Source organism: Lepeophtheirus salmonis, chromosome 4 (assembly GCF_016086655.4).
Source record: "Lepeophtheirus salmonis chromosome 4, UVic_Lsal_1.4, whole genome shotgun sequence".
Taxonomy (NCBI): Eukaryota; Metazoa; Arthropoda; class Copepoda; order Siphonostomatoida; family Caligidae; genus Lepeophtheirus; species Lepeophtheirus salmonis.
Window position 1 is genome coordinate 27,844,996 of NC_052134.2, and position 17,925 is coordinate 27,862,920.

General features: G+C 33.9%; 1 protein-coding gene and 1 long non-coding RNA gene across 2 annotated transcripts; one reads left to right on the plus strand and one right to left on the minus strand.

The window, feature by feature from the left end:
- The first annotated feature begins 1,605 nt into the window (after positions 1 to 1,605).
- On the plus strand, positions 1,606 to 7,360 carry LOC121116250 (very long chain fatty acid elongase AAEL008004-like). The gene is made up of 2 exons (XM_040710496.2): positions 1,606 to 1,882; positions 6,768 to 7,360. Exons 1-2 carry the CDS (start codon positions 1,606 to 1,608, stop codon positions 7,304 to 7,306), a joined length of 816 nt encoding a protein of 271 aa, XP_040566430.1. The 3' UTR covers positions 7,307 to 7,360.
- Positions 7,361 to 12,446: 5,086 nt separating this feature from the next.
- On the minus strand, positions 12,447 to 13,771 carry LOC121116284 (uncharacterized). The gene is made up of 2 exons (XR_005863803.2): positions 13,048 to 13,771; positions 12,447 to 12,983 (listed from the first exon to the last, which is right to left on the minus strand). It is a non-coding gene; the product is annotated as an uncharacterized lncRNA (long non-coding RNA).
- Between the last annotated feature and the right edge of the window lie 4,154 nt (positions 13,772 to 17,925).

Here is a 17,925-nt window from a genome sequence, read left to right on the forward strand (position 1 = left end):
TACCCTGTATCAAGTCTCCTTCTGGTGTATCAAGTCTCCTCCTGGTGTTTCAAGTATTCTACTTTTGGTTAGTTTCAAAAACACCAATAAATGGCTATTAATTAGTGCACTAAATCAAAACTACAAAAATAATTTGGAAATATTTGTCTTAAGTAACATGTATCTTCATGTATTCCCTGTTACTCACATAGAGGACGCTTTGAAAATTATTCTCAGCATGTGCCTATTCTTTTTTCTTTAAGAACAAGGTACAAACTGAAACTCCACCATGCAGGGAATATGTATTTTTAGTTTTCTTATGCCAAAGAATATATATTTATTATTTGCTTATGCGCAATTGTATTATAAATTTTGTGGATATAACTTTATTGATGCTCGAGAAAAAGGGACCGTTGCAATTTTCCTGTATTTCAACTCTCACAAATTATTTGCATGTTATAAATAGCCACATTTGCAAATTTAAAATGTTGTTAAACATGTTTGCAAATTTTTACAATTGATATGCGAATCCTTATATTCACATTTTTAGATATTCAATACATCCACTGATCATTTATCTTACATTCCCGTTTTAGAAATCCAAGACTTGTTTTAGATTTTATAATGTGCGTGATTATTTCGTGATTACAATCTGTACTTTAACAGATCTCTGCTCTTTGTATACGTATTATAATGTTTTTTTTTAAAGTTTGAATGTTATGAACTTAAAATTATGATCACATCTGTAGAAAAGTATACATAACATACTCTTTAAGGAAAATTGAATTTACTATAATACGTAATTAAAAGTATTGCTGTCCCGTTTTATAACTTTATTTTCGCAATTTAATTAGCTATTAATTGATACTGTTCTAAAAAAGGATTCATAAAAAATTGTTATTGGAGTATAGAAATTAGACTTTATTCAGGGATAGAGACAGGATCGTTGCCACAAGGGATTATACAATGATTTAAAACGAAATATAGTATAGTTTTTATAACACAGTTTAGCAAAAAGCCTCAATAAAGGCTCCTCCTTTTTCAAAAAAAAAAATATTAAAAATTCAATTCTAAAAAAAACGTCATTAAATAAACAAATTATTTATTAAGAAAGGAAAGGTTTTTATTATTTTTGGAAAATAAAAATGTCCAATATTTTATTTTTCGACAAAAGGTCATCGCATATTAAAGGGCGGAAAATTTCCATAATCTACCTCCACCGTCTACTTAACTTCCCATGTCCGTGTTCTTAGCGTTGATTGATTGAATAATTCAAATTAACTCTTGTAAGACTGTAAACCATTCTTTGGGAAATATCAGACTGTTCAAGACACAGGTTGTACAACGAATTAAAATTTCATTCTTTACGCATGGAATTGGAGGATTTTATTAATGAAGTTAAAAGGTATTGAAAAAAAATTATGGTTTAAAGAAACAAGTATAGGCATTGATAAAGAATAGTAATTAAATTTTAAACATACTAGCTGGGATACATCTGTTCAATTAAAATGAAAGAGTGTGCAAAAACCTGTTATGTACATTATATCTAAGTAAGCTATAAATGAAAAATGACTTTTCTGCCAGTTTCATTATCTTAAAACCCCTTGAGTTGTAAGGAAGCCAAATATGATGATATTTGAATGGGAATACTACAATCAAATATGGGATGTCCGGGATAAAAGAGCGGATCATCTACCTCTTTTGGGAAGTATCTGGCCAACTTTGCTTCTTTGTTTTGCTTATACCTATTTTTCCAAAGTATGGGGTCCATATTATATGAAAAATCGACAAGCAATAGATTGTAAAGTTTTAATGAACCTGTACAATACGGTTCAAGTCGTCTCATGTATGATAATGTGGATCAATACATGGAGAGGTGGATGGTTTAAGGAGTACGATTGGTGTAAGTTTAGTTTCTTAAAATTTGTTAAATTGTACGCCAGTGTTATGGTGTGGATCAGAGCTACAATAAGAATTTTTAAATTTAGGGATTTAGTGTGCCCTTACATAAATGATGTCAAATCTGGGGGAACATTCTGGGTTTACAGAAAATCTTAAGGGGGAAGAGTCTATACAGCAGGTTTTACCGTGGGCAGGGGACAGGGCAAAGATAAATATGCAGGCCCGTTTCTTTTTTTTACCATTTGTATTTATTTTCTATATTTTTTAATGACCTTTTTTAAAAGATTTATTAATTTACAAACAAATCTATAATTTGTGGGCCCTTATTCTACGGGTAAATGACTCAAATATCCTTCCCTTCCTAAAACCGTATTCCTCCTCTAATGGCACTCATGGTATAGATCAGGGTTTTCCAAACTTTTTCATGCTGGGGCCCCCTTGCCTTCCAAATAAACTTGTAGCGCCCCCTCCCATAGACATTTTTTTTTTTTTTTTTGGGGGCTTGATTATTTCTCACACATCGAATGACCTTTTTTTTTAAGAAATCCTATAAATTTTTTTTTACTATAAAAATTCTCTTAATTACATATTATTCTTTTTTTTTAAATCCATTGAATTTTCATTTCTTATTATTGATTTTTTTTTTAAATTCCCCAATTTTCCACTTCAGCTACCCCCCTGCGGACGCCCCTGCACATGTAACCTTTTCTTCAAAAATTAAAACAACAAATTTATGAATTAAACACCAAATATATATATATTTTTTTTAAATTAACTTTAGTTTTTCACAATTCCTTGTAAAGGGATGGGTGTACTTGGTGTAAGGATATTAGTTTATCCACATCAGGTTGAAACTCACTAAGAGGAAGACGTAGATCCCCACGTTCGGTAATTTTAAGTTTGTTCCTTTGTTTAGAAAGAAGCATAGTAACTACACTGAAGGCCCTTTCTACCAGATATGACGTTGGAAAAGCAATCAAATATATCTTGACCTTGTTCCATAATACTGGATAGAGGTCAGAAATGTTTTTTTATAGCCAAAAATCTTGATAGGATATCTTGAACTTTGGACTTAGCTCTATGTCGTTTTTGGTTGAAACAAATTCTTCTTCTACCTCTCTTGTTTCCTCACTACTGACTTCTAGTAATGGATTGATAACCCAGTCTGGTATTTTTAGCCCTAATATATCCTCATATCTTTCAGTCATGTCTCTTTGCAACTCTTCTATATGCGCACAATACACTTGAAGGTCATCATCAGATATTTTCTTTTCTTTATCCAATTCACAAAGGCTTGGAAATTGGTAAAGTTCATGACGTGCTAAATTTCGTTTGAATAATTTACACTTAGACAGGAAAGTGGATATAACAGATTTGACTTTTATAAGATTGGCATCATTTCCTTGCAATTGCAAATTAATTTCATTGAATTTTAGGAATATATCTGACAAATAGGCAATATCATTCTTGATTTTTTTTAAATCATGACATAGCCCAATATTAGATTCTTGGAAAAATTCAACAACTGTATCAGACAAAGAATAGAATCGTTTGAGGCAGTTTCCCTTTTGATAGCCATCTAACTTCTGTGTGTAGCAATAAACGATCAAACTTTTCATCATTATCAAAAAATAAAAATAAAAACAGTCTGGAATTGAGGTAATGTGCCTTGATCTTATTTACTGATGTGATAACAGTATTAATTGATTTGTGAAGTCGACCACTAAGGTGTTTTGCTACCAGATGATGTCTGTGTATTACACATTGCACTGTAAGTACACCAGGTACGGCTTTCTTCAAGAAACTGATAAAGCCATGATAACGACCTATCATGGATGGTGCACCATCTGTTGCACACGCCAGAATATTAGTAAGTGGGATTTTTTTTCTCTTTAAAAAAATTATCAACGATATCAAATACCGACTCTCCTTTAGTGTTTGTTATAAGTTGTCTAGCAAATATCAGTTCTTGTACCAATTTTCATCTTTGACGAAACGAACATAAGCAAGAAGCAAGGATGCATTTCCTGGTAAAGTGGACTCATCTAATTGCAAACTAAATTCGGTTGCGGCAAGAATGTTGCACAATTTATCTTCTACGTTTTCAGCAATCTCATCTATTCTTCTTTGAGCTGAATTATTACTGAGAGACAGATTTCATAATTTGGTCCGGTGACTTATGTACAACAGTGTGCAGAACCTCTCTTACTGCAGGCAGAATAAGCTTCTCCCCAATTGTGTGAGGCTTACCAGATCTAGCAATCATCAAAGATATGTTGTATGAAGCACGCAAGCCGTCAGTGGATTGTTCTGAAGTGCTCGAAAACATATTTTTAATAGTTTTTTGTGCCTTGAATTTTTCTCGAAGCGACTGGAAATATACTATATTTTTTTCTGTTTTATCAGAGTGCATTGTTCTCAAATGTTCCGAAAGTCTGGAGGGTTTCATGGCTTCGTTTGAAAACACTTTCTCACACAGCAGACACATAGGTCGATGTTGATTCAGTGGTGCTGATACAAATCCATATTTCAAATATTCTACGCTATACTGCCTACACTTATTTTTTGCTTGTTGATGGGTTGCCATTCTTTATTCTGGAAAAATATATAAGATACGACTATAACTATTGTCATTTAGGGTTGGAAATGGGTGAAAAAATTTAGAAAGTTTTTACGTAAACATCGCTTCGGGAATTTTCAAATGAGTAAGTTATGTGAGTTTGAAATGTTGCTGAAGTAAGAAGATGGATAAATCTCAAGGTCTTATGGTCCAAATAATTGAGAAATAAATATATTGAGACAAGTTATTTTTGATGGCAGTTTAGTATTGAGCAAAACAATATCCAAAAAGGAAGAAAAAAATAACTCTCTACTGGTTAATACTGTAACTGTATTTTCCTGTCTAACTATTCTCAACTACAACCATGTGTTTAACAGCAGAAATGTAGATCAATATTTGTCTATGGTCCAAATAGTTAAAGAAATAAAAGCTAATTGATGCAAAAAAAATTCTTAATACAGTTTTATAATTACTTGACGTCCTTGCTTGAAGTTTTAGAATGTGGAATTTGGGTTGTAGTTTTTGGATCTTACTTTTCCGTAGTTTCACGTTTTTAACCAAATTATAAGTATTTATTTTAAGTAGTCTGTTTGCATTTGAGAGTAAAAGTAAACTGAGTATAGAGCAAAATATATAGGCGCCAATAATGTACATTTGTACAATCTCGATATAACGTATTTTCATCGTATTAACCGGATAATATTCAAGATATTCATTCCAGCTATTTTGTAGTCATATTTCTTTATTTTTGTAGATCAATTTGTTTGTTTTATGTAATAATATGTAATCACCGTTTTTTGTTTGTTTTTTTTGCTCTACCGCCCCCCCAATCACCCCTTTTCCCATTACCGCCCCCTAGATCAAAGCACCACCCCCAAGGGGGAGGTATCGCCCACTTTGGGAAATGCTGGTATAGATAGTTAAAATATGCAATGAGGAAGCAAATTTATGTCCTGATTCTAATATAAAATTATGTGTTAAACTTTAGGCTTTTGAACCAGAAGCAACTTGTACAAGCAGATCGTACAGGTTGCAATTTGTACATCTCATAACTTTATTTTGAATTTTAACAATATCCATTTTAATTATAGACTAGTAATTTCTCATTATAACTTTGCATTTCACATATATTTGTATGCACATTTACGAGTGATGGAACTATGGACCAATAAACTTTTTGAAAATACAATTGAATTTCATTTATGGCATTCAAGGCTGGTTTTACGGTGAGCGGAGCCAAGGGAAAAGATAAATGTACAGGACCTTATTTCTTAAATGTTGAACTTTGTAGTATCATGCAACCTTCCATACGAAAAGACAAAGATAAAAAGGCCCAAAATCAATTCTTAATCAGCCAATTCTGGACCATTTCTTCCAACAATGTAACTATTATTTAATAATGAAACGGAAGTATCCACAGCTTAACAAAAGCTAATTCTAATTCAACCAATCAACGTTTAGGACACTGATTAGGGGGAAAGAAGCAAAAATATCGGCAGCTGACAACAATATACACTGTATATTTTGTGCTAGTGAGGTCACACTGTGTTTAATTTAATTTCGAATTCATTTTTTATAGAAAATAAACTTCAAATCCGTTTTTTGTAAGAAAGTAATTTCGAATCTCTATTATTTTAGGAAATAAACTGAAGAGTACCTTTTTTATTGTTGAGGTGACATTTTAATGAAAAATTATATTCACTAGAATTTTGAGATTGATGACGTTTTTAAGTGAAGATATATAACAATTTCTTTTCATATAATTTTTTATCAAACAAAAAGTTTATATTCTATTTCCTTAAAAAAAATATAACCTGTCTGGCCGCTATTTTTGATAACCAAGCTTGAGGCTATGGCAAGTACTCCAAACGTCCTCTCCCTCTAAAAAAGGTCCTGATTTCATTATAATTTTGATAAGCACCAGGGCCGACCAAGTTTTGGCAGGGGTGTCATCAGGATTGTATTTTCGTTTTTTTTTAATTTAAAGTTATTACTTTTGCACCGTGTCTGAAATCATTTTATATTATTCCTACGAAGTGATTATTTTTGTATGATAGACACAAAATTTCTTGATTGGAGTACTATAGCCCCCCTTCGGACGCTACTATTTAGGATCTCACTGATGAGCTACAAATTTGTATGTTTTGCTATTTATCCCCTGGCAGGCCCTACAAATCTTCTCAGCTGACGGGGCCTACTATTAGGGTCAAGCTGCCTTGATTGTGCTATTTGATTGTACAAGTGTTAAATCCATTATAAAATCCAATATTTTACACAATTTATTATGTATGAATACTACTTATAATAACCTATAAATATTTTGCAGTATGCCAAAATGTTGACCGAAATCCAGATCCAAATGGTTCTGGAATGCTAATGCTTATGACTTGTTATTATTTTTACCTCAGCAAAATCCTGGACTTTGTCGACACGATATTCTTTGTCATACGCAAGAAAAATAATCAAATCACAAATCTCCATGTGATTCATCATGCAATTATGCCTATTTACACATGGATAGCAGTTCGGTGGATTCCTGGTGGTCAGGAAACTTTTGTTACTCTTATCAACGCCTTTTGTCACGTCCTGATGTATACCTATTACTTCCTCTCAACTCTAGGACCAAAAGTCAAGCCTTTTCTTTGGTGGAAAAAGTATCTCACGTCACTTCAAATGCTCCAATTCATACTCATAGGCATTAAATCTACTTTAGTCGTATCTGGAGTAGTAAGCTGTGGTTATCCTTGGCAGTGGTCCCTAGTCACTCTGATTCTTGTTATTATGTTCTATCATTTATTCAATGAGTTTTATAAGTCTGCTTACTATGCTAACAAGGAAAAGCAAAATGGCTTAAAATCCAACTAAAAACTATATTCAAATACATAGTATGTCATAAACCCAATTAATATATCACTATTATTCGAATATATGCTATTCTATTTTAGATATTGTTATATAGTCATTGTTAAAATGTAGAAAGTTATTTCAGTCTAGTTTATGAAATTTTAAATATACAATCTAATATTTTGAGTTCCCTAGTTATTTACCAAATATTTCGAGGTAGATAGTTAGTTTGTTCTTAAAGTTTTTTTTAATTGGCCATTTTCTAAGCCGCTGTGAATTGGATGAAGAAAATAACATATTAAATTATCACCTTCAAGTGTATTGTCCTATCATGGAGGAATTCAAAAGGTAAATGTCTGAACGATATCAGGATCTTTAACAAGGCCTGCTTGTCGATCAATTCATAGAACTCAACATTGAGGAAACATGAGAGGTATAGCAAGAATTATTTTATAATAAAGAACGACGGGGATATTGTATAAGTTATTAAGACAATTAGGACTTCAGGGGATCATGAAAGTCAATGGAATGCCAAATTATGTGGAGGAGGTTATCCGTGGACTGAGGGATGAGGCTGGAGGAAATTGCATCTAATTAATCAAAGCACTACAACTTTTTCTTGCATCTACCATGAACCATTACAGTGTAATTACAAGATGAATGTAATTGCTATCATGGGGAGAAACTTTTATGTTATCAAATCCAATAATTAATATAATCAAATAAATTATAATAAACATACATAAATAGAAATAAATAGTACAAACTCTTATGATTGTCTAATCCTACATGGAAATATATTCGATCAATTATGATCGATTGAGTCGATATCCCTCTCTTCCTAGTCTAATAATATATTTTACGTTTCGAAGTTATTTTATTACTATTAAAAGGTCGCAATAATTTATTATAGACTATCCGATTTGTTGTCCCCAATTTAGAGATAGAAAGAGAAAGTATGATGTTCGGACAAACTCATGCAATCTACCCAAGAACAACATTGAGCTAAGTCCAAAGTTCAAGGTATCATACCAAGATTTTTGGCTTAAAAAAAATTATCTGAGTTCTATCCAGTATTGTGAAATAAGGTGAAAATATATTTTATTGCTATTCCAGCATCATATTTGGTAGAGCGGGCCTTCAATGTAATTACCTTGCTTTTTTTCAATCAAATGAACAAGCTTAGAATCAACGAACGTGGGGATCTACGTCTCATTTTAGTAAGTTTATGCCTAATATGGATGAACTAATATTATTATTCCTACACCAAATACGCCCATCCCATTATTTCCACTTTGGAAGAAAAACTTGTAAATTTTTGTGTTTATGGGAGTGGGTGCTAGGAGTTTGTATTGAAGCCAAGGGTTCGCTAGCCTGAAAAAGTTTGGGAAATCCCAGTTTACATTGTCAGGTAAAATTAATGATGTTACTTTGATTATCAAACAATTCAATGAAAGCAATTTGATCATTAAGGATTTCATTACAAGCAATTTGATGATTTAGTGCAGGGATGTCCAACCTGTGGATCGCAGGCCACATTGAAGCCTGTTGAATGTTTAAGTTTGACCCCATACTCATTCTCATTTCAAGTAGAACGCTCATAATATGCACAAACATTGAAAAATATTTGACAGTATCTCGTATTTTCTGATACTCTTTACAGGGTTGCCAGTTTAGCCTTTTTATGCAGTTTGGCCTTTATTTATATTGGGTATAAAATTGAAACAATAGGTGTACAATAGTAAAAATCAAATAAATAATTACATAGCCACATTTCTAAAATGAATTGACTTTCCATTCATGTTCTTCTTTTAAAATATATTTCGGTTTTGGCTTTTTATTTTAGGAGGGACAATGGGCATATCATCCTGCCCCAATATATATAGGGTAGATACTTACAATTTTGAGCAACAATTAATTTCTAAGAATTAATTTCCAAATTGATTATTTTTTAAGTTTACTTGTAATCTACAAGTATAACGAAGTGTGTGTACTGACAACTGAACATTATGGGCATTTTTGGTACATAAGTATATACTTTATTCAGTTTTTTTATCAAAAAGACTTATCCAAATTCAGTATAAGGATTCACTCAATTTTAAATTTCAATATTCGAATCACAAATAAAGGAAGTAGGAATACATTCGCATTTTCTTCATAAAACCCTTGTAATAACGTACAAGATTCACAACCAATTGAAATTTATGGATATTTTACTTGTTTGAGATAAAGATTTTAGGTACTTGATTTTCAATATTAATAATCAGTGAACAAATTAAGGAAATATGAATGGTTGAAGAACATTTAAATGTAGTATTGCATAGACAAGTGATACCCAGAGTGGGGGTAGCGAGAGGATTTCTAAAAAAGCAAATATATTTTAAACTTTGAGTGGAGGCAAAAATTAAATAATGAGGAATGTACATATTTTTATAAGTCTCTTGCACGTTATTACCTTTATGTAGTATTGCATAGACAAGTGATACCCAGAGTGGGGGTCGCGAGAGGATTTCTAAAAAAGCAAATATATTTTAAACTTTGAGTGGAGTCAAAAATTAAATAATGAGGAATGTATATATTTTTATAAGTCTCTTGCACGTTATTACTATAGTTGATAATATTGTAGAGAAAAACGCGTGCGAGGAGGAGGGGGAAAAAAGACATATGGTATCATTGTTTAAAATACTGATGTGATTATCATCTGCCTGCTTTATTATGATTTTTGAGGGTATAACTAATGTATTTATTAGCAAAATGTTTAATGAAGATATACTACGTATAATTGACTTCGACGTTTTTATCCGTTACAGTAGATGTGGAAACGTCACACTCCATGAAATTGTAATTCATTATGAACCTTATTCTCAGAATAATAGTTAATGAAACGACAAAGTAGAGTATTTCGAAATATATTTGAAGTCCCAAGTTTAAAAAAGAAGCCTTTAATTAAATATAACCTATATAATAAAAATATACCATCATACATTTATGTTAAATATACAAAATTAAGCAATTGGAATCATATAACTAATAACAATAAATTATATATATAGAATATTGAAATAACAGATTGATCAAATAATATTTTCTTGTTCTGACACCGGAATCCAGTTAAATATGCCATAACTTTAGGTTGCAAAACACAAGCGAGACGTGGAGTTTAATCAAAAAGATAATCACCCCTCTTCTTCATGTGGAAGTCGCTATATACAATTTGCACAGGATAGATATATCTCTACCGATGAAATCTAACTAATTATTAATAATAAAGTAAATGTCAAAATCATAAAATTAGACAATAAATATACTAATAAAAAAATTTTTATAAATAAATTCATCGTAAAGATTTAGAGAAAAAGCTAATTATGTAGTAATGTCCGGCGATATTACTCCTATTAAGAGCATCAAAAAAGATTTTCCCCCGTTATTTAGGTATGCTTATATAACAACATACTATTATCATGATGGATATACACAATTGTTAATTATAATGCAACACCCAATGTAACTACCCTCGTTGTTCTGACCATTTAAACAGTTGTTTTTGCCTTTTATGAGTTTTCTGAACACCATTTCTTGGAGCCCATCGACCATAGCTAAGCCTTTAGTGATAAAAAAGTAATATTTATTGACTATGTAATATTGGAAAACCTAATTATCATACCCAAGTCTTAAAGCTAAATAGTCTCAGACAAACTAGTTGCAAACCATCCAAAGCTACTACCCCCGTTGTTGTGACCATTTAAGCAATTGTTTTTGCCCTTTACTGAGTTGTGTATCATAATTCTTGATATGTTTAGCTAAAATAGAATCATATTTTATGGTTAGATTTAAAAAAAAAAAATTGAATACTTACTGTGAGATAGTACAAAATTCAGAGTTCCATTTCGATATTCGTAAATACTTTTCACTGATAACTTGATCATCATTTGGTGTGGATGACTCAAAACATTTTTATATTTATTTCTATATATGTCATCAGTACCAACATCCTCCATTAATTTAATGATGGTTCCTCGGGAACCAATATGTTTACCCTTGTATTTCTCCATAAACTTTTTGAACGTAGATGATTAGCAATGGATAAGGTTATATTACATGCAATAAGCATCGTTGTGAGATCAAAGTTAAAGTCTGACTTGATGTATTCATCGTCAAATTGATTTTATAGATGAATATCCATACTCTTGTTATGATATGAGGATAATGAGTGTAATTCTAGACATGGGACTAAAGGCACATTTATATCAACAAATCCGACAAACCATCTGTTTCTCATCCGGTAAGTATTTTCCAAATTCCTGGGCCTCCATTTTCATAAATCCAGACAGAAGGCGACGTCATTTTGGGGAGTTTATTCAGTTCTCTATCGACTATCACCATCTCATATTATATTAATATTGAATAATAAAGGCGAGAATGATAACGTTCTTGATTGATAGAAGAAGATGTATATTATTTAATCAATGATGTCATAAGTAATTCTTCTTTTCTCCAAGCACGCTTTTGTATTCTTACCAAAATTATCACCCTTAGTTATTACCTTTATTGTATAACGCATCCTTTCTTCCAAAAAGAAAAAGAAAAAAGGCCCGAAATCATATGGTTGTTAGCCAAATACGTCAATCATACCAACTTCATTTATATGTTATGTACACCTAGAGTATCACTGTCATATTAATTCTTCGCTAATTTTAAAATATATTACATATTATTAAAATATTCATAATATTTTATTCAATAATGTTTTAAAATATTGCTTAGTAATATTTTATGAAAATAGTAGTTATACATTTGTATTTGTGTATGATAGCCAAATTTCTTCATAGAAACTGTCGTATCTTGTCAATTCTCTTTATATATTAGTCATCAGTGTGTATCTTTATTTATTTTATGTACTCTAGCTTATATATTTTTATATGGTCACTCCCTTTTTACCCGTGGGTCGGGTCACTTCCCTGTATTTTAGCTCTTATGTATTTTAGTCGTGTATCTAAGTGCATCCATATTATATGCTCTTTTTAAACTATACCTCGTCCGGAATCCCCTCTTTTATATTCCTTTCACCCGTTGGCTTGGCGACGAGACTGAATATTACTTATTTCCACCAGCGGCGATAAACAAAGCCAATAAAGGTCTACTTATTTTATAAAATATAAAATATCGTTCTTAATAATAGTGATGTATTTATAATACAAATATAAAAGACAGAAACATAAAATAACGTAACAGTGCAGAGAAAAAAAAAACAAGTGTTACATTTAAAAAGAATTTACTAAAAATCGTTCGAGGTCAGCCTCACTTCCCTGGCGAAAGCAAAAAGGTATTTCATTCCAAAGAATAATAGTTCTGTAATATAAACTATGCTTACAAATGTCAATTTTGTGTTTTGGTTGGTAGATGGTGTTTTGAGTGGAGAGTCTCGTTTTGAGGAACAGATAGTTTTTATTTAGTATCCAGGTTGGGGGGAGATGGGTTAATCTTTCTGCTTAAAATTCGGTGTAGTGTAATTATATCTTTAATTGCACGTCTACGAGACAAAGTGATGATTTGTAGTTCTCGTTATCACCCAATGAAGGAAAAAACAACACAAATCTTTTCTAAGGAATCAATCAAGTTTCTTGAAGAATCCTAGATTTCAGATAGGTACACGAAAATTGGGAGGACATAAAGTATATATAGTTTTAACATAAACAAACTGAAAGTAGATGGAAGGTAAGTTAATTTTTTATTAGATTTGGGTACCAACGTCAATATCCTACAATTAAGATGGTACATTGTCAAGTAAATCGCGCAAATACAGGCTGCATTACGGAAGAGTGCCGACAAGAGGATCCGTCACTGTTCCAGTTACTGGGTACTCAATCGTGGGGAAGATTGAAATGTGTCGTGACAGAAGTAGGGCAACCCATCCTGGGATTGCGATCCTGCCTGGGTCTTGGCCTGGTGAAGCACAATGGTGCTGTTCATCAAGCTGATGGGTCTTTGTCAACTAACGCAGATATTCAAGCCCTGTTGGATGAGTTTTCCAACCTCTTTGATGACGCACCTGGGGGAAACTGTATCCCATTCCAAGGCAGTTGTCCATATTAAGGAGGACGCAAGACAAGGATATATTCGTTCGCGTACCGTTCCGCTGGCCATCCGAGGGAAAGTTATTGAGGAATTTCATGAAATTATAAGTTTGGGTTCATTGAAAAAGGTGGATGTCACCGAATGGGCTTCTCCCGTTGTTACCGTGATGAAACTTGATGACAAGATCCAAATCTGTGAGGACTGTACGTAGACTATTCGGTCTGTGATAGATAAGCACCTTTATCCCTGTTGTACTGAAACGAATTATTCTGTCGCTTAGCTGACGCTAAGTACTTTCAAAAGTTGGATGTTCTACGGTGTTATGAGCAATACGCGTTCGATGAAGAATCGAAGAAGTTGTTCACTATTAATACGCCTCTCAGACTTTTACGCTATAATATGCTTCCTTATGGCTTAACCTCTTCCCCTGCTATCGTACAAGGTGCACAGGATAAAATTTTCGATGGTTTGAGCCGAGTTAAAGTTTACATTTTGTTGATATACACGTGCACTCGAACAGAGCACATTATAAGCTTAAGCTGGGATCCCAGCTTTAAGAAAAGTCTTTGCACCACTCTGTTCCGCGGGCGCACGCCTTAAAAGGAAGAACTGTCTTTTGTTAGAGTAACAACTAAATTAACTTTGTTTTAAAATTAGTATCTAGATCCAAAGCTGATCCGTCCAGTGTATCTTTTTCCAACTTCAACATCGCCTGCCAAAATCTAATCGTTCTTTGGTCTCGTGCAATACTATGGGCAATTCATTAAAGATTTGAATAAAATTAAAATTATAGAATTGTTTCATAGTAAATAAATCTATCTGTTTTACAGGGTGTCCACGATAAATTGGAACTATCTTAAAATTCAACCTGCTTGATAAAAATGGAATTTGGGGTGTATTTGTTAATATAAAAAAGTTAGACATGATATTAAACAATAAGTTTATTCAACATGTCCTCCCTCAGAAGCCACCATCTTCTCCATCCGGCCCCTAAAAGATTTGCATGCCCTGATGACTTCTGCGGAATCAACAGCATTCCACTCCCTCGTAATGCAGCCCTTCAGGGCAGCGATGCTCTTGTGGCTGACCTTGCACACACCCTCTCCAACATCCCCTACCTGTAGAAATCGCACGGATTGAGGTAGGGTGAGTTGGAGGGCCATGTGTTGCGATCCCAGAAAGTGATGTCGTGAGAGTTGAAGAGGTCAGTGGTCCTCATGGCGATGTGTGCGGGCGCTGAGTCTTGTTGAAATATGAACTCCCTCCCAGCGGCTGTATCCTTCATCCAGGGGATGACGAGCTCCTCCATGACTTCGCAGTACCTTATCGCGTTCCTTGGGATTGAAGAAGAAAGGAGGCATCACCTCACCGGTGCTGCAGATGACACCCAGGGTCATCACGGAGACTGGAAACTTTGTGGTGAAGACTGCAGGGACCTCTTCTCTCTCCTTGGCAAGCCACCTGTCATTCTGGACGTTGCAGCTTCTGTTGACAGTCCAGTTCTTCTCGTCGGAGAAGAAGATGATTCTTCCTCTATGGTTCTTCAGGTCACTGAGGAGACGCTTACCATTGGTGAGCCTATGACCTGTGCCCAAGGTCCTCATTCACATCTTTGGAGACCAGCTGCTTGCTCACTCCACGGTTCTTGGCCAACCTGGACAAGGAAGTCCCCGGCAAAACCTTGATATACTTCCGGAGGCCTTCTAGGAAGTGGAGAGTGCGGATTTGGTCACTTCTCATGTTGTGGGCCTTACAGCAGACCTTCCCTCAACCTCCCAGGCATTAAAGATCCGGTACACCGTGGGTTTGGGGTAGTTAAGAAGCTTGTAGATAGCAGAGGGCTTGTGTCCCGCGCGAGCCAATTCGAGGATGGCGTCTCTCCTTGCTTGTTCCATGATAACTATTGTTTGTTGTCAAAACAATTGTGGTGGAAGTTATAGTGTATTGTTCACGCAACCTTTTATATTAGTATGATTTAACCCCGAATATCCACATTATGGATCTGGGTGAAGTTTAAAGTAGTTCCAATTTATCGTGGTTACCCTGTACATAGCGAGTTTCTGGTATGACTGCCAGGGATTTAATAAGTGACAGAACAACATTTTAATTATCTACCAAAAAAATTTGGACTAGTTTTAAGCAAATCATTTTCGAGTGCAATCTCACAGCATTGAAACAATTAGTCATCTCTTTTCCGACTTTCAACTTTCGTAATTCTTCAAACCATTCTCATCTCGCCCGAAAACTATTCCAACCTTTTTTGGTGGTTTCAAAATCTATTTCGAGTGTCTGACAATTAGAATGAAATTAGCGGTGAATTAGACTTACGACCCGTTTCTAAGTATCGTGAAAGTAGTTTATGATAATGTCCAAGATCACATGCATTAAATGTATATGTAATATAAATTAAATGTAATCATCAATAAAAATCAATCCTATTGAACAACCAATATAAAGTTGTCCAAAAATTGATGGTGGTTTTTTTTAAAAATCATGAAATAGCCTATAGAATTGATTTTTTTTGGCGAAAAACTTTATTTACTTCCCAATATGAGGACCTTTCCGCTTAATACATTTTTTATGCTTTTTGGCATCCCTTCATACAGATTATTCAAAGTATCTGGAGAATTTTTTTCCAAACTTTTGTCAGTTTTTTTTTTTTTAATTCATCCTCTGAAGTTCCTGGCGCATTTTCATAGAGTTCCCTCTGGACCAAGGCTCACAAGTTTTCAATGGGAGACCAATCAGGATTGATGGCAGTGCCTTTGACCCAGAAAGAATCCAAGTTGTCTGAACACCACTTTTCTCCTTTTTTGGAGTGGTGAGCAGGAGCACCATCCTGCTGGAAAATGGCTTATGAAATGTCAGATAACATTTTCCTCTTCAAAGAAGGTACAGTTTTTTCAGTACAAGACAAAGCTGACATCAGAGACTTACTAAGGATCTCCGTTACGTGTTACTCGGCCGTCATAGTTTGATTTGTCGAATCAGTTGAAGATCTGACACTGGCTAGTGGCTGATAACGGCCCAAACCTAAATTTTCAGAGGAAATTTCACAGTTAGAGTGGGTTCCAAATCTCCCTTATATCTGGACCCAACCCGATCTTTTTTTTGATTTGGGGTATGAAATAGCTCAAATGGACTTTCATCACTGAAGAGGATACATTTACAGTCATCTGCAGTCTAATTTTTCAGAATTGAAGGCGGGCCTTCCTTCGGTTTTCTGAAAGTTTGGGGTGCAGACGAGGTTTGTATGGCAAAGCATTCAAAGAGTGCCTCAGGTAGTTGTGGACAGATGACATGGATATTGGAAAGCCCTTTGAAGTCAATCTTGCTGAAAGTTTCCTTGTGGATTGCCTCTTTTTGGTCAAAGATTTTGAAATCACCAATTTGGGAACTTTGCTAATTTTTTTCTTCATTCCTCGACCCTTCTGATTTGCAAGGGTTTTTCCATCCTTCCTTTTCTTACACCAATTCTCAATAGTCAATCAGCCTTGGCCCTGGTCTCCAAAGAGTGTTCTCTCACCATTTCGGATATTGAATTTCAACTAACATCCTGTGGTGTTTTCTGAGCCCTTTTATACTGATATATGACACAATCATCGAAAATTATTCCATCAGAAAAATTTAATATTGCCTAATGATTGTATCAGCCAAATTTCATTTTATTCCGACAAAAAGTAATTTTTTTAGTATAAAACGGATATTTTTAATACCACCATCAATTTTTGGACATAATGTATTTCAAGATGATTAAATGCCAAAAGAGATTTACAATTAAAAATTATATTACTGCTCATTAATTGCATAATCACTTAATAATTATAAAATACATAATTACATATGTGAACAAAACCTCCAGATGGAGTCTCTTTCAAAACAGAACTCAACTCCCTTCAGGATTTATTCTCACTCAAATAACCTTAAAGGCTCCCAGTTAAAGTTGTATAATTCTTTAATACCCAATGCCTCATATTCACAACTTCATTCGAAATATTTGAGATTACAAATTTTTCACCAAATCGGACCTCAAACGTGCTACTATCAGGTTCCTATGTCGATCTAAGACGCCAAGAAAATCCTTATTACTACGTGGTCCGGATCGTACGAGTTTACTAGGATGTTTTTGGACTCCGTAATGCTCTAATACATTCCAACTATTGATGGACTCGTTAGTTGGACAGATAAGGTTTGTATTTACTTACATCGACGATGTAATTTTGGTTTCGCAAACATAAAGAGAGCATCATAAACACATCAAGCAGGTTCTTCAAGTTCTGAAGGATAATGATCTTGCACGTAGTGTAGAGAAGGATTGAGTGCAGGGTAAGGATTGAGTTTTTGGGACATATCATCAGCAAAAACGGTATTCCTTCCGTTCCAAGAAAAACTTTTTCAGATGACAGGGTTTGATCGACCAGAAAAGATAAAGCCTTGCATAACTTAATTGGGATGATTAATTATTATAGAAGATTTGTTACCAGCCTGGGAGCACTGTTGCCCCTATTGTATAAATTTTTAACCAAGTTCAAAGGTTCTGCCTTGGAGTGGAAGGAACAAGGCAA